General features: G+C 44.3%; 1 protein-coding gene across 1 annotated transcript in view; it reads left to right on the top strand.

Moving 5' to 3' along the window:
* The window catches only part of TOM1L1 (target of myb1 like 1 membrane trafficking protein), a 192343-nt gene that overhangs the window by 73378 nt on the left and 91805 nt on the right, over positions 1–27160 (top strand). The window contains exons 6-7 of the mRNA XM_077251358.1: positions 15349–15429; positions 18382–18498. Coding sequence (XP_077107473.1) covers positions 15349–15429; positions 18382–18498 — 198 coding nt within the window. The remainder of the gene's footprint in view (positions 1–15348; positions 15430–18381; positions 18499–27160) is intronic.

Genomic DNA, 27160 nt, shown 5'->3' with positions numbered 1-27160 from the left:
GTGGAGGAAAGGGCTCAGGAGGGGAACAGCGGAAGGACACCCTCACAGCCAGAGCACAGAAGCCAGGTCCCGGGAGCCCGTGGTCATGTTGTTCTCCAGGATGCGCGACAGACCCGGAGGGCATATTACTATATGTCAATTGCCTGTAACAAGCCTGAGGTGAAGCAGTAACCCTAAGAGCCGGGTCATCTAAGAGATCCTATAAACAGGCTCAAACTACCTATTGTACAGACATCTGTCTTAGGACAGGAGAGAGGGGACCTTGTCGGCAAGCTTTAAGCCACAGGGACCTCGCCATCTGGCACAAGTAGGAAAGGCTTACGGATTTCACCTGAGGTGGAATCCCTTATTGCCTCCAAGCCGGCTAGACTACAACTACCCTACACCTGGTACCCTGGACTGAGGACTGCTAGCATCAGACTGATGGTAGCATCAGTAAACCAGGTAAAAGACGGCAACCTCTGTGTCCTCCACTTATTCGTCGGCATACACCATCTTTGCCACACACTTTGGGAGCCCTGGGGACCCCACTTCACCTGTGGGAAGCATCACGATCTTGCTGCAACAACATCACCCCAGAGGACCCTTTTAAGCAGCGTCAGTCCCTACTGACCGAATACCACAGGTGGCGTCACGAACATAGACATTACAAGTTCCCTTAAAAGACCTTCCCCTTTAATTGGACGCCAAGGGCCACGGACTGGGTCGCAGCCACCGTGACATCCCCTTTAAGACCGGACTCAGTACTGAGTACCCCACAGCCCTGGTTGGGCGATCCATATAGTACCTCTGCTTGCTTATGTGTCAGAGGGACCTTAATCTCTTAAGGCACCAAGGCCCACTCTAATTGCCTGCATAGGACATTAATCTTACCCCCTGAGATAAAAGACATTGGGGGTGATTCACCAACATCAACGATTCTCCTGCCAATGTTGATTAGTGGGTGTATTGAAGTAGACACTCTGGGTTCATTAAGAGGCTAACGGGACACCTCTGAATGAATCAAACGAGGCGTGTAGTAGTGTTCACCGCTATGTGCCTGCCATTATTCAGCTAACTGACTTGTGCTGCACACCAGGACTGGAAATACCTGATTGGCTATATGATATTGATGACCTATCCTAAGGACAGGTTCAGACAGCCATACTATTGGTCAGAGCGTGAAAAAACAAAACATCAGATCACACCTGGACCGATGTTAGTCTATGGGGCTGTACCCATGTCAATTTTTTTCCTTCTACAGAGAATGTCTGAGGAAAAAAATTGCTTCATGTCTGACTTTTATCCGATATTGTAATCGCACTCAGCCATGCAAGTCAATGAGTCTGTGGAAAATACCTGATCATCGGATAACATCAGAGTCTTGTCCGATTTCCATGCACTGACACAATGGAGAAGATGGAGAAATTTTGCTCTCCATCTTCTCCTCAGTGTGCCCCAATTCTTTCATCCGGGAGAATTACTGACACTCTGATCAGAGTATTATTTGCATAATCGTCCCGATTCTTTCAGATGAGAGACTCTATGGCTGTCTGCACAAGCCTTAAGGATCGCTATAAAAGTACTGGACAACCACTTTTAGTGGTCTTTTTGTCACTGTATATTAGCTTTCTGACCGAGCACTCTGCCCTTCAGTATGTGCTCGATTTGAATTGCAACAGGGTCCTACCTATCCATAAAATCAGAGTTGGAAGAGAGGTATTCACATCTACCCAGGAATTCAGACTTCAGAGAGGTATTCACATTCGACACATTAGGACCCAGCAGTTTTGAGACCACCTTGTTTTTCGGTTGTTGGTCATGCATGAATTGGCCAAATTAAGTGCTAAGTGTCTCATTTTTTCCTACCGTAGTATCCAGAAGCAGTATTGCTATTCATATTTCTTATATTTCATATTGACATGCCTTTGCACTACAGAGTGAAAAGTTTTTCATATATGCAATTTGGACCTGCATGACCATATATGTGGTTTGGAGGGGGGAGTTGGAGAGGTTGATTATACTGACAGATTGCCTTTGTCTCACCTGCCCAGTGACTGATCCACTCTCAAAGACAAAAGAAGGCTATATGGAGGAACACAGGTGCAAACAGTCAGTGAGGCAACAAAAATGTAACCTACCCATACTGCCTGCAACTAACATGATTTGTGTTAACTATCTAGGACTTTACTTACCACATGACGCATGGGGGGGAACATCCACCAGCTAACACAAGAGTCTATACATATAATAGGAAAAACTGTAATCACACTCAGTGGGCACAGGAACAGAAATCCCTTGGTACGTTGTATTCAGGAGCTCATTGCAGTTACTGGCCCTTAGCACCAAAGTAATAAACTCTCAGCTGTTGGCACATTCACTGTCCTCATAACATGGTCTGGGAGGACCAAATCTTCACAGAGCAATCATTCCTGGATTAAATCCTTCACCTTTCCAGACCTATATTTATAGTACAGGCTTCTGGAGAAAATTAGATCAGTAAGTAATTTATCGTTGTATAGACATAACACAACAGTCTCCTCTCTAGTTGCCAAACCTAGATTGCAAAGCAGAGATATATTTTTTTTAATTGTGTCTTTTTCTTTGTGTCTCTTTATCACAACTGTACAGTGTGCTATTGTTTTATGCCACATTTTATTGGTATTTTTGTGTTTGCTTCCATGGTGCCAAGGTTGGTCCCTAAGCATTTTTCATTTTTCAACATGTACTTTGTGATTTATAGAGAAATAAAATGTTTTCAAGCACTTCCCGGGCCTATGTACTGGATGATTTGAAGAAATAAATTCTTTAAAGTAGATACTTTAGTGGAATGAAAAGATTTTTCTTTCTTGTGTAGTTTTATGAAGTTAAGAGGAATTTTGCAAAAATTTGATGTTTTCTTTTGTAACAAATGTTTATGTCAGAGCTTCTCAACGGGTTATGATATATCACCTATAGAGTATGTGCGTATGTGGCAAATTTGCAGTGATTTTTTTCTAATCATCGCATATCTTTGCTGTCTGCAATCCAAAGGAGGAAATCTGCTGTGAATCTGCACAGACTTTCCATGATGAGATCAGCATGATTGGGTGAGAATTTTGCAACTGCCTAATTTGCTGCAGAAATTCCACAGTGGATCAGTTCCTTGTTGACATAAATTACCGCTAAATACCTTATTCAACACACCTTATTATGGATATGACTGTCGTGAACCATAATAAATTGCTCACACTTACTTGTAAGTAGAGTTGAGCAAATTTTTCAAAATTTGTTTCCGATTACGATAGGCAGTGAATATTGTATTTGCAGTATTCACCAAACACAGCCGAACGTAGTGAATGGGGGAAAAAATGAACGAATATGTTCAGAATCGATCGTCAAAAATAAAGTCGGCATGAATAGGGTACCAATATAGCACAAATATGGCAAACTCAGATTCAGCGACCAACTCTGAACATATTTGCTCAACTCTATTTGTAAGGATTAGGAAGAAAAAAATTGTAGCATTCTCCATTGCATAACCTATTGTTTGCCACCTCAAGGGAACACCACAGAGCAACTCACAGCACAAGGAGTACCTACATGCTTATTATATGGACTAAGGTGTGTTTATGGACCTTTAGGCTATGGTCCCCCTATCAGTATTTGGTCAGTATTTCACATCAGTATTTGTAAGCCAAAACCAGGAGTGGGTGACAAATATGGAACTGATGCTCGAGTTTCTATTATACTTTTCCTCTGATTGTTCCACTCCTGGTTTTGACTTACAAATACTGATGTAAAATACTGACCAAATACTGCTAGTGTGATCGTAGCCTTAGACTCAATATTTTAAATCAAGGTGCCCAAATATCCTAACACATAGGAATATTGTTGGATTAAAAAAGAGATGGTAATCAAAGGGCAGCATAAATCAGAGCCAGGCTGCATGATGGCAGTCAGGTATGTTTTAAATATCTGGCTGGGGATAATAGCCAGAGATGAGCATAGCCCGGCTGCTGCCCCTGGCTGCTCCCCGTACCACTATAGTTGATTGATAGATCTCTCTCATATGTGTACATCAGTAAATACCTGTAAAGTAATTAGAGCTGTGCAGGGAGAAGTCGACCAAAGGTGACGCCGGACCTGTCTTTTCTCCGTCTATAGTCCCCAGATCCTTCAACTAGAAATAATCAAGTATTATTATATTTTATACTAAAGTCTTGATCCTGAGTGAGCTGGAGTAAAATACATTGAACTCACTAAGAGCTTCTTAATGAATTTGTCGCTTGTTTCAGCTGGTGTTCTATGAGAAATGCACTAAAGGCATGAACTGGAGTACTTTTCTTCAATAATCTACTCCACTTTTCTGGAGTAGTTTACAATGAATTTATCGCCAACTTTGCTAATCTCTGGCTCATTTTTCAAAAAGTTTGTGGGGCTGATATAAAACCTTTAGAAGTGGAAACATTTTTGTGTAACTGCAACAATTTTATGCCAGTTTTCTGGCGCAAACTGATTAATAGGGCCCAGCATCTTAGATGACCTTTTCTTGCATTGAACATCACGTAAAGACCACAGCCTGCATAGATGACTAGTAGAAATGAGCAAACCAGAACTGTAAAGTTCTGGGTTCGTACTAGACACCCAATGTCTGATGTTGAACTCCGAACACGGACATCTCACTAAAGTCCATTGTATAGTTGAGAGAAACCTTACTACGACCATTTTACAGCACCAAAGTTTGGGTTCCAATTGGCTTCTATGGGGTTCGTCTTCAGTTCAAGTTCTGGTACCCGAATCAATCTTTGGACTACAGTTCGACCAAACCCGACGAATCTGAACATCCAAGGGTCCGCTCATCCCTAATGACTAGCTTTTAATAATGATTATTCCTAGAGATGATGGACATATAAAACCTTAGATATTACAAGTATTTTCTATAGAAATCAAATATTTATTTCTTTGATAATACTGTACTCTAAAGGTTAAAGAATTCTAAGGTCCATTCTACGCCTGACCCTCTCAGCGGTGCTACAGGACACGTCCTATTTAAACAAATGCATTCATCTTATAGATTTCTTATGGAACTAGACGTTCATGGCTTGTTTAATAGCCAGAAGCAGCTGAGTCTGCAAGAACATTTTTATGAGCTCTGTGGCTGCTTTCATGCATAGCATCATAATTTTATTACATTACTTTAGAAACAAAGCCAGAAAGGCTTGACAGCATCTTATATACGTAATGTTCATTTTGTTAAGACGCGATTAGGGCACATGTACTAATTAGCAAGATCTGTATTTCAGAACCTATCATTGCCTATCAGGGCCAGTTTTAGACAAAGTGGGGCCCTGGGCAAAAGTTTAAAGTGGGGCCCCAAATGCTCACATATTGCACCATCACAAAGAAACATTTCTGTTGTATTTACATGCGCTGAGATCAGGCCGTTAAACAAGCAATAAACAATATTGAAGCTATTCGACGCATGTTTCCCGGCCTCTTTACACTGGATGAGGAAGAATGATGAGGACAGATAGTCCTCGATTCAGTACAAAGCAGGTCCCATGTAGTACATATAGTATAATGCACTGACTATGATCCTTGATAGAATATAATGAAGCCCCCCTCAGAGTATAATGCAGCCCCCCTCATAGAGTATACTGCAGCCCAGCTCAGAGTTTAATGCAGCCACCTCATGACATAGGGTATTCGTGATGCCTGTGAGTCTCACTTATGAAAAACCCCATATCTAGACCACCTACCAAAAGATAAAAAAAACCCACCCAGAACAAAGTTCTCCAGCCCCGCCTGAATAACTACACTTCATACCTTAATTTGGATAAATTTGGCCACAGCAGCCTTTATTAATATTAACATAACAGATTATTTGTTTAACATTAAACCCCAGGGAGGGCGGTCCTCGGAGCCCCAATAAGTAACCAAAACATGTCAAATATCCATAAACTTGGCCTCCAGGTCGCGTCTTGCCTCTAGCTGCTAGGCACCAGCTCAGAGACGCTAAGAGACTCGCCCGGCCAATATCCACCAAAGTACCCACGGACCCAGCCATCTCATCCGCGTGACCACTATTTTCCTTTCTATTTTAAACCACACCAGGGGGAGTCCAGGATCTTTAAATCCCCCCCCTCCGAGCCGCCATTTATTAGCACCACCAACTTCGAGAACCTCCTCCCCCCCCGCCTCGCTGCTGCGACAAAGCACACCCCGAAATTACCGATCAACGACATCGAAGTTTTCCTCAGGCTTTCCACAAAATCACATCACCTACTGTCATTTATACAAGGAACCCAAAAATCTCATTGAAATAAGGGAGGGAGGGTGGGAGCTTGCTTCTCTACTAAGGGGGTCCCAAAATGGTTGCTCCCCTAAGATGGATGATCCCATTTATACCCGGCCCCCTAGCTCCACCCTATAACCCCCTACTGCTCCAAGCCCCAATTCCCGCCCTGCAATTCAAATCCTATACCCCTCCTTGTGTTAACCCCTCTCTCTCATTCACTCCCTACTGTCCCTCTCAACCCTGTCATGTCGTCCTCCCTTGTAAGGCCTGCGGCCCAGTACGTCCTCACTTGACATAGGGTATTCGTGATGCCTGTGAGTCTCACTTATGAAAAACCCCATATCTAGACCACCTACCAAAAAAAAAAAACCCACCCAGAACAAAGTTCTCCACCCCCGCCTGAATAACTACACGTCATACCTTCATTTGGATAAATTTGGCCAGAGCAGCCTTTATTAATATTAACATAACAGTTTATTTGTTTAACATTAAGCCCCAGGGGGGGCGGTCCTCGAAGCCCCAATAAGTAACCAAAACATGTCAAATATCCATAAACTTGGCCTTGGCCAGGTCGCGTCTTGCCTCTAGCCGCTAGGCACCAGCTCAGAGACGCTAAGGGACTCGCCCGGCCAATATCCACCAAAGTACCCACGGACCCAGCCATCTCATTCGCGTGACCACTATTTTCCTTTCCATTTTAAACCACACCAGGGGGAGTCCAGGATCTTTAAATCCCCCCCCCTCCGAGCCGCCATTTATTAGCACCACCAACTTCGAGAACCTCCTCCCCCCCCCCGCCTCGCTGCTGCGACAAAGCACACCCCGAAATTACCGATCAACGACATCGAAGTTTTCCTCAGGCTTTCCACAAAATCACATCACCTACTGTCATTTATACAAGGAACCCAAAAATCTCATTGAAATAAGGGAGGGAGGGTGGGAGCTTGCTTCTCTACTAAGGGGGTCCCAAAATGGTTGCTCCCCTAAGATGGATGATCCCATTTATACCCGGCCCCCTAGCTCCACCCTATAACCCCCTACTGCTCCAAGCCCCAATCCCGGCCCTGCAATTCAAATCCTATACCCCTTCTTCTGTTAACCCCTCTCTCTCATTCACTCCCTACTGTCCCTCTCAACCCTGTCATGTCGTCCTCCCTTGTAAGGCCTGCGGCCCAGTACGTCCTCACTTGACATAGGGTATTCGTGATGCCTGTGAGTCTCACTTATGAAAAACCCCATATCTAGACCACCTACCAAAAAAAAAAACCCACCCAGAACAAAGTTCTCCACCCCCGCCTGAATAACTACACGTCAAACCTTCATTTGGATAAATTTGGCCACAGCAGCCTTTATTAATATTAACATAACAGTTTATTTGTTTAACATTAAACCCCAGGGGGGCGGCGGTCCTCGAAGCCCCAATAAGTAACCAAAACATGTCAAATATCCATAAACTTGGTCTTGGCCAGGTCGCGTCTTGCCTCTAGCCGCTAGGCACCAGCTCAGAGACGCTAAGGGACTCGCCCGGCCAATATCCACCAAAGTACCCACGGACCCAGCCATCTCATCCGCGTGACCACTGTTTTCCTTTCCACTTTAAACCACACCAGGGGGAGTCCAGGAACTTTAAATTCCCCCCCTCTGAGCCGCCATTTATTAGCCACCACCAGCTTCGAGGACCTCCTCCCCCCCCCCCGCCACCAGCATAAATGTTCTGACCCCTCAAACATTTATGTCCCGCCATACCAACAACCCCTTCTCAATTCCTTCCTGTATCACCAGGCACCATAGATCCAGGCCAACGGCATTCAAGTGGATACCGTCCTTCCTCCAGTAATCTCCCTTTCCTGATTCCAAATCAATGTGCCGGACCACGATAGCCCCGTTCCTAACCATAAAACGAGAAACCGCTCTATTCACCTTTATTCTAGCCCTGTTTAAACCTTGTACAGACCGCGCCCCATACCACACTTTTCTGGGGACGATATCAGACCAAATCACGAGCTGACGCGGAAACATAGACCACAGCCTAAGCAGGTCAAACCTGATATCATTAATTAATTCCCTACAAGGATGCTTTCCCAGGTCATTGCCCCCAAGGTGGACCACCAACAAGTCCGGCGCCCGATCCAAACGACTGAGCCTGTGAAACTCGGGCAACAGCTGCTTCCATGACATTCCATGCTTTCCGATCCACCTCAAGACTGCCGATGTCTTCCTCACACCCAGTTGTCTCCCATCTGGACGGACATCCGCCCGCAGCGCTGCCCAAAAGACGAAGGAGTGACCCATGATCCACATGAGCAATGGCCTCGTCACTGAAATAGAAGGAATAAACAAACACCACACCAATAACAATTGAAACTTGCCACCCCGCTCACAACCAAACAATGCCCCTTAAATCAAAGACGGGCGAATGTATGACCGGAATCTCGTGGATTCCCAACGACCAATCTTCTGTGCTAACTCATCGCCCAGACCTCGCCTGGCTGCCTCCGTAACCACCCCAATTCGAAATGAATGTCCACTAAAATTCTCTGACGAAATACCCCCTTGAACTAAACAGCGCTTGAATACTGTTATAAACTGATAAAGAGATAAAAATGACCCGTCCTGGTGTATCAATAACGGATCGTTCCCCGAAACCGATCCCCGTGAGAATTGTTTAAAACATAGCAAAGGGCATAGAGGAGAACCGGATACCTCAAAAAGTACAACTCTACAGCCCTTCCCGGCCGTGTCTGTTTTTGAATACCGTAAAGTTATTTCCAACCTGTCACCATACATATCCACATCCTGCCTAAGCAGACCACCCTTACAATATCTGGAGGGGCTAACCAACTCGCCTAAGCGAAATACACCAAAAAACGGCAAAGAAAAAGCCAGTTTGAACAAAACCACCTCCGACGGCACAGAACAAACCACCGGCAATTGCTCCCCTAAACTTAAAAGCACTTCGTAAGACACAGGGCGCCTGCCATCCATGACTTTCCAACCTTTTCGCCACCCTCTAAGCACTTGAAGGACCATAAACGACTTAGTCAAATCTTGCAACCCTCTGAACTTGAAACCGAAAGCTAAACCGGATAGAAAATTATTGACTTTTGGGACCGACCATCCTGATTCCCAATTATGCCCCACTAGCAGCAACAACTTGCTCTCGTCCTCCAAGCCTAGCCCTAATTTTGCCGACCAGTCCTCCCATATGTTCCATGACTTGGCGTAATGTGCCCATGTCCCCGCTGCTAGGTACCTGGATAATAAATCTCTTCCTGCCCCAATGGAAGGTTCCACAAGTTCTCTGGGCATGCCAATCCCGTGGGTTCTGCTTGAGGCACCAACTGCCGAACACGATCCCACTGCGAACAAGAAAGAGCATCAAGAACAGGGTAATTGGTATGAGGCCGAAGTTCCGCTGTGATCCATAAATTCCACCGCAAGCCTACCCACACCAAGTGCTGTAAAACCTTCAGCAGCGCCGGATCGGACGACGACAGAGAGTTTATGGCTTTCACAGCCCCTTCCATTCCACAACCGAAAGAAATCTTTCAATTCTGCACGTCCTTTCCCCACAATGATAGCGCCACAGCAATAGGGAACACCGCACACAACACCTGATTGGACGATAAACCTCTCTCGACCCACCAACATGGCCAGTGGCACACTATCCACCTGTTCTCAAAAAACAAACTAAAACCTCGCTCGCTCGCCTGACCAACCAGGATGCCCAAAGACTCAGCTAGCACCACTGGAGCAATCCACAATGATTTCCTATTGTACGAGTCCAAGAAAAGTGCCCATACCTTCAAATCATCTTTTAAAGCCTTCCGAAGTCTAACAAAATGTGATGGTACTTGAATCCCAGCCGTAGCCAAGGACAACCTGCGACAAAATGCTCTGCCCATCGGCATAATCCGGCATGCGAAATTCAGCTTTCCCAGCAACGATTGAATCTCACGCAGCGTCACCTTCTTCAGCCCAATAGCTCGCTTCACTTCCTTTCTCATATTGACCAATTTGTCTTCAGGCAACCTACACTCCATTGCGATCATATCTATCTCGATACCCAGAAAACTTAAAGATGTTACTGAACCCACGTTTTTTTCCGCCGCCAACGGTCCATGGTTCTGTCCTGGGCCGTAACATAGCCCCCAGGCGATCCTGACCGCATGGGTACCACAGACTCTGCGGGCGACCAACCCCTGCTAATAACCCCATCCCCCTTAAATCTGGCCCGGTCGCCGAATGCGCTGACCCAGTGGCCCTGGGACTGCTGTCCCCTGTATCGCTCCCCCTAGTGGTCGATGAGGACGCCGCAACAGGCTGGCTGCTGCAGCTTGTGCACACAGCAGCAGCGGCAAACACGTGGGTGGAGCTATGGTGGCGCCCATCATCAGCCGCTCTGCATTCTGAGGCCTGTGCTGCTGCCGCCCGCTGATCTCCTGCATCGCGCCGAGTGGAGGCCTGGCCGGACAGGGCCCCCGCCGCTCCAGTACCTGGTTCCTGCGCAACCGAAGATCCCGGTGAGTAGGCGGATCGTCCTCGCCGTGCCAGAGCTGAAGGCACCTGCCGTGCAGGCCCTCGCCTGGTCCCTTTCGCCGCACCTTGCCGCTGAGCCGGGCCCGTTCCAGGCTGGGCAACGGGCGCACCTGTCCCTGGTTCCCCTATCGGTCTCGCTGCTCCAGATGAAGGGGAGGCCAATGTCTCCCCCCGCTGCAGGCCACGCCAAGATTGCGGATTCTTCCCGACTCCCTGACCGCGCGCCCTAGGCCTGTGGTGCGCAGCCTCAGCCGGAGGGTCCCCGGAGGGGCTCCTCATACGGCGCCGGGCCCGGGGGGTAACCTCGGGGCTAAGGCGCTCCGGAGGTCTGGATCTCTGAGGCCGGCGCCCCTCGTTCTGGGGCTGAGAAGGCCCGGCTCTCCCGTCATTCAGCAGGCCCTGTAATGAAGCCTGCAACCAGCCCACTCCTCTGGTCCTGGCAGCGTCCCTAAGATGCTGCAGTATTGCCTCGACCTCCATGCCAAACAGCACCCTCACAGTCAGCTAGCTTGCTTCTCTACTAAGGAGGTCCCAAAATTGTTGCTCCCCTAAGATGGATGATCCCATTTATACCCGGCCCCCTAGCTCCACCCTATAACCCCCCTACTTCTCCGAGCCCCAATCCCGGCCCTGCAATTCAAATCCTATACCCCTCCTTCTGTTAACCCCTCTCTCTCATTCACTCCCTACTGTCCCTCTCAACCCTGTCATGTCGTCCTCCCTTGTAAGGCCTGCGGCCCAGTACGTCCTCACTTAGAGTATAATGCAGTCCGCCACAGACAGCATAATGTAGTCCCCTCATAGAGCATAATGCAGCCCCTTCAGAGTATAATGCAGCCCCACACACAGTAGAATGCAGCTCCCCCACACACAGTATAATACATACACACATTTTACCTTTCCTCCTCATTTCCCCGCTGCTCTGGCTTCTGCAGAGCATCTCATCAGCTCCACTGCTGGCTCATGCTAAGTCAGAGGCAGAGGTGGGTGATGGGAGAGGGAGCATCATCTTACGCTCTCTCCTCAATCACTGTTTTCAACTGCGATAAGTTGAATGCGGGAGGGGTGGCACCGGGCCCCCCTTACTCATGGGCCCCATACCGGCCACGTGGTATGCCACTGATTGGGGTCCCCTGGAGGAGCAGGGACCAAAGGCAGCTGCCTGGTCTGCCTGCCCCTAATGCCGGCCCGGTTGCCTATTAACACAACAATTTTATAAAAACTAATAAGGATTTGTCACAGTTTCAAAATTTGTGGCACTAAAAAACACTTGTGGAATTACACCTTTGGAGTATGTACATGCAGCTTTTTTATTCAGATTCCAGCCAGATCCCATCTATTAGTATTAGAGATGTTGGAGTTTTATTTTTATACTGTAAATTTTCTCATAGGACATAAATTTAAAGAAGCATTCCCATCAATGTCTTTATCCTCTTAAAGGGGCTATCCACTACTTGGATAGCCCCCTCTCAACCCCTATGTCTCTCCCCAGTAAAACAATAACACCTATTCTAGCCTCCTATGCTGGCGCCCTTCCAGCGGTGTTGGCATTGGCTCTCCCGGGGCTCGCTTGACATTGTTTTTGTCTTGTGATCCCTACAGCCAATTATCACTGGCTTTACGCTTCCCTTCTTTGGACTTAATTGACATCCGGAGGAAATAAAAGAGCACCCGCAGCACTCACTTCCTCTGGATGTCTGATTTGTCTGATGGCGCTTAGAGAGAAAACAGTGTCGGTTGGCTATAGGGATCGCGTGACATAATATTGTCACGTGAACGGTTCCAGTGCTAAATGTAAGTATCAGTGTCATTATTTTACTGGGGAAAACATAAGAATTGAGAAGGGGATGTTGGACTTTTGGACATGTGGAGAAAATAAGAGAGCAGCTGAAGCTCTCACTTCCGTCATATGTTTGATTTGTCCAAAGGAGGGGAGAGTTAAGTCAGCGCTGATTGGCTGCTGGAATCATGTAACATAACGCAACTCAAACATGTACACATCTACTGACCCAAAAACACCTGAAGCATCACTCAAATATACTCAAAACTGTATAAATAAGCCACATTTGGGATTCTGTTCTGTGGAGTGATAAAGCAAAAATGGAACTTTTCTGGCCTATGGTTCAGCAGTATGCTTAAAAGAACACCTTGCCTACAGAGAAGTATGGTGGTAGCTCAGCGGTCATCTAGGGCTGCTTTGCAGCTAGTTTAAATGGATTGTCCACTGCTTGGAAAACCGCTTCTCAATCATGTTCCACCAAGAAAAATAATAACACCTACTGACCTTATGTGCCAGCATAGTTCCACCAGTGTCAGTACTGGTTCTCCCAGGCCACACAATGTCACACGATTCGTGCGGTCAATCACTCTCACCGCCTTTAGACAATCAGACATCTGAAGGAAGTGAGAGAGCAGCCATTGATTGACTGTACGGATTGGGTGACATAACAATGTTAGGTGAGCCCACGGAATGCTAGTAGTAACAGCGATGGAACGGCACCAGCACTGGAGGTGAATGTAGGTGTTATTATTTTACTTGGTAGAAACGTGATTGAGAAGGGGTTGTCCTAGTAGTTGACATGACCTTTAACCCCTTTCCGACGTTAGGCATAATAGTACGCCCACGTCAGAATCCCTCCCCTTGATGTGGGCTCATGCCATGTCACATGTCAGCTTTTTTGAACAGCTGACATGTGCTTCTAACAGACGCGGGTGGAATTGCGATCCACCCAAAGGCTGTTAACCTTGCAATCTCAGACAGTGGCAATTATCTTGGGCTACTGAAATCCTACCCATCGGTGACCCTGTCTTGTGATCGCAAGGTGGTTGGCACTCATAGCAAAGGAGCATTTCTGCTACATACAGGCGATCTGATCATTGCCTGTGTGTAGCAGAGCGATCAGACAACTGCAGCTTCTAATCTCCCATGGAGACTATTGAAGCATGCAAAAAGTAAAAAAAAAATTTTTCAAAAATATATAAAAAAATATATATATGAAAGTACAAATCAACCTCCTTCAACCCCTTTCGACCCATTCAAAATAAAACAATAAAAATAAATCAAATATGCAGATATTTGGTATCACCGTGTTCAGAATTGCCCAATCAATCAATAAAAAAAGGATTAACCTGATCGTTAAGCGGCGTAACGAGAAAAGAAGTCAAAAACGTCAGAATTACGTTTTTTTGGTCGCCACTACATTGCGATAAAATGTAATAATGGGCGATCAAATGATCGCATATACACTAAAATGGTATCAATAAAAACATCAGCTCGGCGCGCAAAAAATAAGCCCTCACCCAACCTGAGATCACGAAAAATGGAGACGCTACGTGTATCAGAAAATGGCGCTATTTCTTTTTAATCAAAGTTTGAATTTTTGTTTCACCACTCAAATAAATTATTATTATTATTATTATTATTATTAATAATCATATGAACATATATTTTAAACATCATATAAGAATACATAAATGACTCAAATAAAGAAGAACCTAGACATGTTTGGTATCTATGAACTCATAATGACCTGGAGAATCATAATGGCAGGTCAGTTTTAGCATTTAGTGAACATGGTAAAAACTAAATAAAAAAACAACTGTGGAATTGCACTTTTTTGCAATTTCACCGCACTTGGAATTTTTTTCCTGTTTTCCAGTACACTATATGTTAAAACCAATGGTGTTGTTTAAAAGTCCAACTTGTCCCACAAAAAGCAAGCCCTGGCATGGCCATTTTGACAAAAAAAATAAAAAAGTTATGGCTCTGGGAAGAAGGGGAGCAAAAAGCGAAAATACACAAACGAAAATACCTCTGGTCATGAGGGGGTTAATACACTTTTTTAGGGGTGATAGACTCCATTTAACAACAAGTATCCCAACTCTGGATCAGGGGATCATTACCATAGGCAGATGTGAATACAATTTGAATAGGGCAGATTGATTTATCAGAATTGTGCCACAGGCACACAAAGATTTGGCAAGACTCAGATATCTGGTTGTATTGGCAATATGTAAAATAGATGTGGCCTTTATTTAAGAGATGAACATGCAGTGTATACTACATTCTTCTATCTTTAGCTGACTTAACAAATGTATGTTGAGATGAACTTTGTCACACCACTGCGCTGTTGAGCCATTGGGTATCCTGGATGGCTTATTGTCCGTCTTTGATGTATCATCTTGTCAACAACTCATTTTCACCCATAGAACTTTTTCTGTTTTGCACGTGATGAAGATAAAACAAGCAAAAAAAGCTGGACTCTGTTCTAATCTGCATTTTTTAAAGTCTTTGTTATGGTCCCCTAACGAAAAATGACTGTAGTCCTGGATCTGTCCCATGAAAGACACCAGTAGTGCATGACAGCCATCATCGACTATAATTGGGTCCGTCGGGTTCTCTGTGCTGTTTGTTCTGACAAATTTGTGCAGTGTACTGCATCTTAGGGAATGTCACAGACAGAAAAAGGTGCAAATCACTACAATAAGACAATAAGAATTGCAAATAACTTGAGGTGATAAAGCAATGTATTTTTTCATCTGATTTTCAGGGCATCAAGAAAGTTATTTGCGATAGAACTACTACCCCATCATTTACAGATAAGTCTATGCAGCAGCTTTCATCTGAACAGGTACTGTCTGTATAACAGGGGTTTTTATTAAACCTCTACTTAGTTTTCAAAAGCTATACATTGTTACTCTCCTGACATAAGCCATATAATATGACTGTCCTGACATAAACGATATATTGTGACTCATCTGATATAAACCATACAGTATATTGTGACTATCCTGACATAAGCCATACATTGTGACTCTCCTGACATAAACCATATATTGTGACTCTCCTGACATAAGCCATATATTGTGACTCTAGTGACATAAGCCATATATTGTGACTCTCCTGATATAAGCCATATAACGTGACTCTCCTGACATAAGCCATATATATTGAGACTCTCCTGACATAAGCCATATAACGTGACTCTCCTGACATAAGCCATATAACGTCACTCTCCTGATATAAGCCATATAACGTGACTCTCCTGACATAAGCTATATAATGTGACTCTCCTGACATAAGCCATTTATTGTGACTCTCCTGACATAAGCTATATATTGTGACTCTCCTGACTTAAGCTATATAATGTGACTTTCCTGACATAAGCTATATATTGTGACTCTCCTGACATAAGCTATATATTGTGAATCTCCTGACATAAGCCATTTATTGTGACTCTCCTGACATAAGCCATATAACCTGACTCTCCTGATATAAGCCATTTATTGTGACTCTCCTGACATAAGCCATATAACGTCACTCTCCTGACATAAGCCATATATTGTGACTCTCCTGACTTAAGCCATATAACGTGACTCTCCTGACATAAGCCATATATTGTGAATCTCCTGACATAAGCCATATATTGTGACTCTCCTGACTTAAGCTATATAATGTGACTTTCCTGACATAAGCTATATATTGTGACTCTCCTGACATAAGCTATATATTGTGAATCTCCTGACATAAGCCATTTATTGTGACTCTCCTGACATAAGCCATATAACCTGACTCTCCTGATATAAGCCATTTATTGTGACTCTCCTGACATAAGCCATATAACGTCACTCTCCTGACATAAGCCATATATTGTGACTCTCCTGACTTAAGCCATATAACGTGACTCTCCTGACATAAGCCATATATTGTGAATCTCCTGACATAAGCCATATATTGTGACTCCTGACTTAAGCTATATAATGTGACTTTCCTGACATAAGCTATATATTGTGACTCTCCTGACATAAGCTATATATTATGAATCTCCTGACATAAGCCATTTATTGTGACTCTCCTGACATAAGCCATATAACCTGACTCTCCTGATATAAGCCATTTATTGTGACTCTCCTGACATAAGCCATATAACGTCACTCTCCTGACATAAGCCATATATTGTGACTCTCCTGACATAAGCCATATAACATGACTCTCCTGACATAAGCCATATAACGTGACTCTCCTGACATAAGCCATATATTAACAACACAGCAGTCCAGCCGCACCCTACATGTAAAGCATCTCCATGGATGACAAGGTGCACGTCCTTACCAGGGGATCCATCCCGGTGTTAAAGTCCAAATCCAAATACAGAAGAGGGACAGCACCACAGCAATTGTGAAAAAAGAATCCAAAGTTTATTCCACCATCAGCAGATGGTGGAATAAACTTTGGATTCTTTTTTCACAATTGCTGTGGTGCTGTCCCTCTTCTGTATTTGGATAAGCAATATATTGTGACTCTCCTGACATAAGCCATTTATTGTGACTCTCCTGACATAAGCCATATATTGTGACTCTAGTGACATAAGCCATTTATTGTGATTCTCCTGACATAAGCAATATAACGTGACTCTCCTGACATAAGCCATATAACGTGACTCTCCTGACATAAGCCATATAACGTGACTCTCCTGACATAAGCCATATATTGTGAATTTCCTGACATAAGCCATATATTGTGACTCTAGTGACATAAGCCATATATTGTGACTCTCTTGACATAAGCCATATAACGTGACTCTCCTGACAAAAGCCATATATTGTGACTCTCCTGACATAAGCCATATAACGTGACTCTCCTGACATAAGCCATATAACGTGACTCTCCTGACATAAGCCATATATTGTGACTCTCCTGACTTAATCCATATAACGTGACTCTCCTGACATAAGCTATATAACGTGACTCTCCTGACAGAAGCTATATATTGTGACTCTCCTGACATAAACCATATATCGTGAATCTCCTGACATAAGCCATTTATTGTGACTCGCCTGACATAAGCCATATAACGTCACTCTCCTGATATAAGCCATATATTGTGACTCTCATGACATAAGCCAGATAACGTGACTCTCCTGACATAAGCCATATAACGTGACTCTCCTGACTTAATCCATATAACGTGACTCTCCTGACATACAGTAAGCCATATATTGTGACTCTCCTGACATAAGCCATATATTGTGACACTCCTGTCATAAGTCATATATTGTGACTCCCCTGACATAAGCCATATATTGTGACACTCCTGACATAAGCCATATATTGTGAATCTCGTGACATAAGCCATTTATTGTGACTCTCCTGACATAAGCCATATAACGTGACTCTCCTGACATAAGCCATATATTGTGACTCTCCTGACATAAGCCATATAACGTGACTCTCCTGATATAAGCTATATACTGTGACTCTCCTGACATAAGCCATATATTGTGACACTCCTGACATAAGTCATATATGGTGACTCCCCTGACATAAGCCATATACTGTGACACTCCTGACATAAGCCATATATTGTGAATCTCCTGACATAAGCCATTTATTGTGACTTTCCTGACATAAGCCATATAACGTGACTCTCCTGACATAAGCCATATATTGTGACTCTCCTGACATAAGCCATATAACGTGACTCTCCTGATATAAGCCATTTATTGTGACTCTCCTGACATAAGCCATATAATGTAATCTTGGTACTGAATGCTACTGCATCAAAATGTTTTCTGTTCTACAGATCGGTAAACTGTACAGTGAACTGGATATGGTGAAAATGAACATGAGAGTCATGTCAGAAATCTTGCTTGAGAACACCCCGGGAGCAGAGCTACAGCAAGACATGGACCTCTTGCAGGTATCGTCTCATTTATGATTAGTGATCAGGATGGCCTACTGTCTGTGGTTCAGAAATTTCTGCATTATTGCACTAGTAGATGAAACCAACCACACTTGTATTCTTTATTGCTTTGTTATGATTATTATCTTTTTTTAAGCACCAGGGCACTGTACACATGATAAAAGTGCAAACAATGTTTATGACACTTAACATACATCATATATTCATATTATCTACAACAAAATTGTACAAATAGTATGAAGCTTCTCACAGCTGTGCTGACGGGTTTTCTGAATAGTTGGGTTTTCTGGACGCTTTTGAATGTTGTAGCAAGCTCTGGAGTATAAGGGATCTACAGGAGAAATCGTAAGCCCCTATAGTTTGTGGTTTGAATGATTGTTGGGAGACTTAAAAGGAACCTGTCAGCAGAATTGTGCACAGTAACCTACAGACAGTGTCAGGTCGGTGCCATTATACTGATTACAATTATACATTGGTTGACGAAATCCGTCTTGTGGTTGTTATTTAATCTTTATTTTCAGTTTTGTGTTAATGATATGCCCATGCTCCGGGGCGGCGCCAGCGCTGGTGCCAGTAGCATCTATCGCATTTGGAATTATGCTACTGCACAGGCACGGCCAGCGCTATTTTGAGGAACTTTTTTTTTTCTCAAGAAACTTATAATACTAAATAAAATGAAAATATGAATATTATAGATCTGATCCGTATACAGCACCTGCATGATGAATGTAATTTTTTTTCCAAAACAATAAGATACACAGTATGTAAAGCAGGGGGCAGGACACTGAGGAATCAGTGACCTGTCAGAAGCCATTCACATGAATATCTAAGCAGAGCACCACATGAAGACCCCCCACAGGCTGCCCCGGAACACGAGAATCTCACTAAGTGAAAACTATAAAAAAAGATTAAACAACAACCATCAGTGTAAAGCAATAATGTTGAATATATCTACTTAGACAATTGAAAAAAGCACCTTCAAAGTTAAAGTTTTCAATTAATGAATCCACAATGGTAAGTTTCTTATTGTTTTGAGATATTTGCTCGCTGGATAAAAACACAAACCTAAGGGTACTGTCACACAGTACCATTTTGATCGCTACGACGGTACGATTCGTGACGTTCTAGCGATATCGTTACGATATCGCAGTGTCTGACACGCAGCAGCGATCAGGGATCCTGCTGAGAATCGTACGTCGTAGCAGATCGTTTGGAACTTTCTTTCGTCGCTTGATCACCCGCTGACATCGCTGGATCGTTGTGTGTGACAGCGATCCAACGATGTGTTCGCTTGTAACCAGGGTAAACATCGGGTAACTAAGCGCAGGGCCGCGCTTAGTAACCCGATGTTTACCCTGGTTACCAGCGTAAACTTAAAAAAAACAAACAGTACATACTCACATTCCGGTGTCTGTCCTCCGGCGTCTCAGCTTCTCTGCACTGTGTGAGCGCCTGCCGGCCGGAAAGCGAACACAGCAGTGACGTCTGACGTCACCGCTCTGCTTTCCGGCTGCTGTGCTTACACAGTGGAGAGAAGCAGAACGCCGGAGGACAGACACCGGAATGTAAGTATGTACTGTTTGTTTTTTTTACGTTTACGCTGGTAACCAGGGTAAACATCGGGTTACTAAGCGCGGCCCTGCGCTTAGTTACCCGATGTTTACCCTGGTTACCCGGGCACTTCGGCATCGCTCCAGCGCCGTGATTGCACCGTGTGACAGCAGTCTACGACGCTGGAGCGATAATCATACGATCGCTGCGACGTCACGGATCGTGCCGTCGTAGCGATTAAAATGGTACTGTGTGACGGTACCCTAATACGTTTCACAGCTAGAGGCAGAGGCGTACATAAAGATTATGTGACCACTATAGAAGATAGAGGAAGCTCTGATTCATAAGGGGGTCACGGAAGAGCATACCTCACAACTTTGCAGCCCTTATAAAGTTATTTTCCTCCTATTAAATCTCCTAGATTCCCCGATCATTGTACCCATAAAGTATGATGCCAACAAATGTGCCCCACAAACCCTATATGATACCCCTACAGTGAATTCCTCCACAGTGCCTTCCACAAGCACATTATGATTACCCTAATGTATGCCCCTTAATCCTCCAGCAAAGTATGGTGACCCCAACACATTATGATCCCCCAACTATGACCCCCACAAATGCCTCCATGCAGTATAATGGGTCTGCATACAGTATAATGGACCCCACATCTCACCTCACTGTATAATGTCTGCAGCTAGTGTTCCAAACAGTATAATGACTGCCACACAGTCCTCCACACAATCTTATGGACCTCACACTGTATAATTGCTGCATACAGTATAATAGCCCCACATAGCCCTCCATAAAATATAAATTCTCCCAAATAGCTCTCCAAATATTATAATGGCCCAATGGCCCCCACATAGTCCTCAATACAGTATAATGAGTCCCACATAGCCTTTTATATATTTGAATGCACCCCATAGTCCTCCATATAGTATAATTGGCCTCACATTGCCTTCCATGTCAAGGATAACAGCAGGAGGAATAGCGCAGATCCCAGCATTGCCACCAATTTGTCAGGGAATGCAACTCTACTGTCTCCAATTGTCAGGATACTTACGCAATTGACTGACAATTGATGGACAAGGCAACGGCTGTTTCCATTACTAGGCCAGTTATTGGGGAACTTACAGTTAGCGTATGGTATATACACCTCAGATTCCAAAGCATGGAATAAATATATATATATACACCTCGGTACAGTCACTGCCAATCCCTCAATATCAAAATGAAATACTGGCTGCCACCACCAATTGTTTATATATGGCCTATTGGATACCTGTTACAGGTAGCATATGACTTCAGGGGTGCAGTTTACATAGCAAGAGCAATAGCGCTATTACATTAAAATATATATTTTATCCAGAAAGGAGTGGGCAGTATTTATAAAAAGTTACAAAATGTGAACAAAACAATAAAGTATATACAATTAGATAAAATAAAAGGGATAACAAAAGAAAAGTACTAAACCTGTGTCATGGAAATGGCTCAGAGCTTAGCAGAGGGAGGTACTTCTTAGGAAAACAAACAGAACTGACTGATTTTTTATTAGATCAAGGTTATGCCAACATTATTAACTTGGAGGCATTAGAATGGCCTTTTGAGTGATGTGAGTGAATGCATTATATTTGTCCCTTCCTACAACGCTTAAAATATATTTCCCATACATATTGGATTGATGCAACACCGACCATTTATTACTGACCACTGGCTTCAGAATGTCTGAAACCAGTCATTTGAGCACAGGAAGCTCTTGCCTCGGAAATGTACTTATCAGACTCTGAATATATGAATCTTAGGCTTAGTGTCTGGTTCTCAGAGCAGATCTCTGCTGTAATTACCTCTTCACTGCAAGAGACCCTACTTCAATAGAGGTTAAAGTATCAGCTCTCTCTCTCACTCACTTCCCCAGTTAAAATTAGTTTCTCACTTCTCCAGTTATAATTAATCCAATATGTTCAATGTGAGGGAGATACAGTATGTCTGGAGATGTCTTTATGGATTTTATTTTTCTCTACGACATTCCATATAGTATAATGCCTCCCCCATAGCCCTCCTAATAGTATAATGCACCCCATAGTCCTCCATATAATATAATGCACCCCATAGTCCTCCATATAATATAATCAGCCCCACATTGCTTTTCATATAGTATAATGCATTCCCAATAGTCCACCGTATAGCATAAAGCATCCCCTAGTACTTCATTTAGTGTAATGCACTCCTATAGTCCCCCATACAGTATAATGCATCCCATAGTCCTCCATATAGCCTAATATCCTCCCCATCATCCTACAAACAGTATAGTGGTCCCCATGTTATCTTTTATACAGTATAATGGACTATCTATAGTCATCCATATAGTATAACGCACTCCCCATAGCCCTCCATATAGTAAAATCCACCCTCATAGTCCTCCATATAGTATAATGCATTCCCCATAGTCATCCATATAGTATAATGCACTCCCCATAGTCCTCCATATAGTATTATGCACTCCCAATAGTCTTCCATATCGTATAATGCATCCCATAGTTGTAATAATTATAGGGGATAATTCAGGAGACTCTTTACGTGGAACAAGACAACAGGACACAGTTTTATAAGTGGTAAAGTTTACATTATCACACGGTGATTCAAACAGGTGCAGAGAGAAACTCAAGTCCACAACACTTGGTGCAAATAATAAACGCAGCTTAGCAGTCAATAGGAAACTTCAGAGGTAGATGCAAACAAACAGTAAGTCTATGAAGCACAGTTATTCTTGAGGAAACTTGACACGAATATATCCTTGACTTAGTCCAGACACAGATAGATATGCTATAAGGCAGTTCAAATCATATCTTAGCTCAACCAGGGAGGCCTGGTTAATAGTCTCAGGTTTTGCAGAGCAGCAAACAGCTTACATGTCCAGCAAATGCAGATGGAAGTAACACGAGCAGCAGATGAAGGAGGATTACTGAACACTGGTGTATGCAACAGGAACTCAGAGCAGAGTAGCAGGATCACCACACAGGTTCACAGGAGCAGGTGCAGGTGCAAGGCCAGGGAGTAATCAGGAGCTGGATGCAAAGCAGAATAATCTAGCACAGACTGAAGGCTGGGGTGGAGTTTTGTAGCAGGAAGACAAGTTCACATGAGACCAAAGATGCCATGTTGGAAAAGGGCAGTAATGCACAAAAGGTAAAAAATGTTCAGAGTCCTGACAATAGTTCTCAATTAGGATAATGCACCCCATAGTCGACTATATAGTATGATGTACCCCTATAGTCCAACATATAGCATAATGCACCTGCCATATAGTATAATACACCCCATAGTCCTCCATATAGTATAATGCACTCCATAGTCCCTTGTCCAGTATAATGCCCCCCATAGTCCTCTATGTAGTATAATGCACCCTATAGTCCTCCATATAGTATAACACACTCTGCATAGTTTTCCATGTGGTATAATGCACTCCCAATACTCTTCCATGTAGTATAATGCACCCCCATAGCCCACCATTAGATTTAGCTGTTAGTAGGTCATTAGAGACTTTAGTGAGGGCAGTTTCAGTAGAGTGTAAAGAGCGGAAGCCAGATTGAAGAGGGTCGAGAAGAGAGTTATCTGAGAGATAGCAGGTAAGACGAGAGTGGACCAGGCGTTCGAGGAGTTTAGAGATGAAGGGAAGATTAGAAACAGGTCTGTAATTAGCGGCACAGTTTTGGTCGAGGGATGGTTTTTTTAAGTAATGGATGTATGATGGCATGCTTAAATGAGGAGGGAAAAATACTGGAAGTGAGAGAAAGGTTGAATATTTTTGTTAGGTGAGAGGTGACAGCCAGGGAAAGGGACTGGAGGAGATGTGACAGAATGAGGTCACTGGTGCAAGTGGTCGGGTGAGAAGATGCAAGGAGCCCAACTACTTCTTCTTCTGTAACTGGCTCAAAGTCAGAGAGTGAACTATATGCAGTGGGGGAGGGAGGACAGTGCATGGTATGAAGAGATTGGGAGATGATTTCCTGTCGAATGTGGTCAATTTTTTCTTTGAAGTAATTGGCCAGATCGTCAGCGCGGAGATCCGTGGTTGGGGCCTGCTCTCTTGGGTTGAGTAGGGACTGGAAAGTGTCAAAGAGATGTTTAGGGTTATTTGACAGTGAGGTGATCAGGGTGTTGAAATAGGTTTGTTTGGAGAGGTGAATGGCAGGGTTGTATGTTTTTAGCATGAACTTATAATGGATGAAATCTTCGGGTAAATTAGATTTTCTCCACAGACGTTCGGCGCACCTGGAGCACCGCTGCAGAAAATGAGTTTGCAGTGTGTGCCATGGTTGTTGCCGTCTGTGCTGAGTTGTTCTATGTATAGGACGTGCAGCTTCATCCAGGGCACTTTGCAGGGTTTCATTGTAATGCTTCAGAGCAGAATCATGACATGAGATGGAGGAGATTGGAGCCAATGAGGACTGCAAGTTCTTCATAAGTTTCTGGGTGTTAATGGCCTGTATGTTTCTATAAGTGTGGAAAGTGGGGGTGACCTGAGCGGGATGGCAGTTCTTGATAGAGAATGAAAGAAGGTTGTGGTCAGAGAGCGGGAGAGAGGAGTTTGTGAAATTTTCCACTGAGCAAAGCCGGGAGAAGACCAAGTCAAGGGAGTTTCCATCTTCAAGCGTTGGAGAGTTAGTATGCTGCGAGAGGCCGAAAGCGGAGGTTAGAGATAAAAGGTGAGAAGCAGATGGGGAGAGGGGAGAAGCAATGGGGATGTTGAAATCACCCATGATAAGGGTGGGGGTGTAACAGGAGAGAAGGTGTGGAAGCCAGGTGGCAAAGTGATCCAGGAACTGATGAGAGGGGCCGGGAGGACGATACACCACCGCCACTCGCATGGAGAAGGGGACGTAGAGTCTGACAGCATGGACCTCAAAGGAAGGGAATACAAGTGAGGGTACTTGGGGGATAATTTGGAAGGTACATTTGGGTGAAAGGAGCAGACCAACACCTCCACCTGCTCTGTTGTCTGATCTTGGGGTATGAGAAAAGTGTAGTCCACCATATGAAAGAGCAGCAGCAGCGGTGGTGTCTGACTGCTGGATCCAGGTTTCAGTAAGAGCCAGGAGATTAAGAGAGTTAGAAAGGAAGAAGTCATGAATGAAGGAGAGTTTATTACACACAGAGCAAGAATTCCAAAGGGCACAATTGAAAGAGACAGAAGACATGCATGGAATATTAATAAGGTTAGAGGGGTTTCTGAGTGTAGCAGTTGGGAGGTTTGACTGGCTATAACATGGGGGGCTGGGGTTGGGAGAGATGTCTCCAGCAACTAGGAGAAGGAGGATAGAAAGAGTGAGCAGATGGTTAAGTGATTTGTGAGAGCGTCTCTTGTGTTGGATGGTGGGACTGAATGGATCAGCGCTGTTAAGCAATGTGAACAGAGTATGAGTGCTATACATAGGAGAGGAGAGGACAGAGGGGCCGATATGGACGGAGTGTAAAGAGTTTATGCAAGGGCGGTGAATGTGAGTGAATGCAGCAGCCAGGATATAGATTATACAAATACATATGGTGAGTATTTGTTCTGTTTCAAATGAATAGTAAATATATTTAGTTTTTCTTACCTGTCTCCTGCTTTATATCCTTTATTAATTCCCGAAAAGGCCGAACCCCCAAATCGTTACCCCCGACATGTAAAACCAAAACATTCGGGCTCTGTCCAAACTCACACTGTTATGGATCTCCCGCAACACTCGATTCCAGGCCATCCCCCGAAAACCAAGCCACCGGATTACTGCCACACTGCGGTCAAAACCGAGCTGTCTGCCCTCCATCCGCATCTCGGCGCGCAGAGCTCCCCAATGAACATATGAGTGTCTGAGAATCCACACCAGTAATGCCTGGGGACCTGGAAAACAAAACACAAACTCAAAATGTACCACGAACCGTAAAAATGCCACCAATGCAACTCTTATAGAACCCCCTCGACCATCCCTTGTGGCCGCACATAACTACGAAATCTGTTCGAGCGCCACCTGCCGATCCGCCGAATGGCAGAAGCCCCTAAATCCCCAAGTGCCGCCTCAGTCGCGGCCCCGATCCGAAAAGAATGAGGGTCAAAACAGGCCCCATCCAAACCCAACAACACAATCACCTTTTTAAAAACCGCCGTGAATTGATAGCGTGACAAGCAGGAACCGTCTTAATGGCATAACAGCGACCGATCACACCTAGGCTGAAAGCCCCAAAACCTGCGCAGACAGGCAACCGGACACATAGCCGAACCCGCAACTGAGCCCAAAACGATTCTGCTACCCTGACTCTCTTGATCCGATTTTGATCGCCGCAACCACAGTTCCACGCGCCCGTCAGACATAAACACATCCCTGGCCAAAAGACCCCCCGACACCTATTTACTAGGTGACATGTTATGACCCCAATGGCAGAGGGTATCTGCAATAAATACCAAGTCTGCAAACACAAAAAAACAGCTCATAGGGCAGTGGTAACTGGGCTGACCGTATAGCTAATCCTAGCACCACAAATAGCAGCAGCCGGGGAACGTGCCTACGTTGGTTCTAGACGTCTCGCGCCAGCCGGAGAACTAACTAACCCTAGAAGGGAAAAGATAGACCTTTCTTGCCTCCAGAGGAAAGCCCCCAAAAGTTGGATACAAGCCCCCAACAAATAATAACGGTGAGGTAAGAAGAAAAGACAAACGTAAGAATGAACTAGGTATTTAGCAAAGAGAGGCCCACTAACTAATAGCAGAATATAGTAAGATGACTTATACGGTCAGCAAAAACCCTAGCAAAAATATCCACGCTGGATATTCAAGAACCCCCGAACCGTCTAACGGCCCGGGGGGAGAATACCAGCCCCCTAGAGCTTCCAGCAAAATCAGGAATCACATTTAGTACAAGCTGGACAAAAATAAGAGCAATACAAATAACCAAAAAACAAGGAAGCAGGACTTAGCTTAATTTTGCATGAACCATGACCCTCAGACAGGAGCAAACAGAAAGGACTGATTACAACGATGCCAGGCACCAGACTAAGAATTCAGGAAGTTCATATAGCAACACCCCTGGACTAACGACCCAGGTGGGTGCCAAACTAGGGAAAGACAATCTCA

Source organism: Ranitomeya variabilis, chromosome 4 (assembly GCF_051348905.1).
Source record: "Ranitomeya variabilis isolate aRanVar5 chromosome 4, aRanVar5.hap1, whole genome shotgun sequence".
Classification (NCBI taxonomy): domain Eukaryota; kingdom Metazoa; phylum Chordata; class Amphibia; order Anura; family Dendrobatidae; genus Ranitomeya; species Ranitomeya variabilis.
The sequence above is the reverse complement of the archived record's forward strand: the minus strand, read 5'-3'. Positions and strand labels throughout refer to the sequence as shown.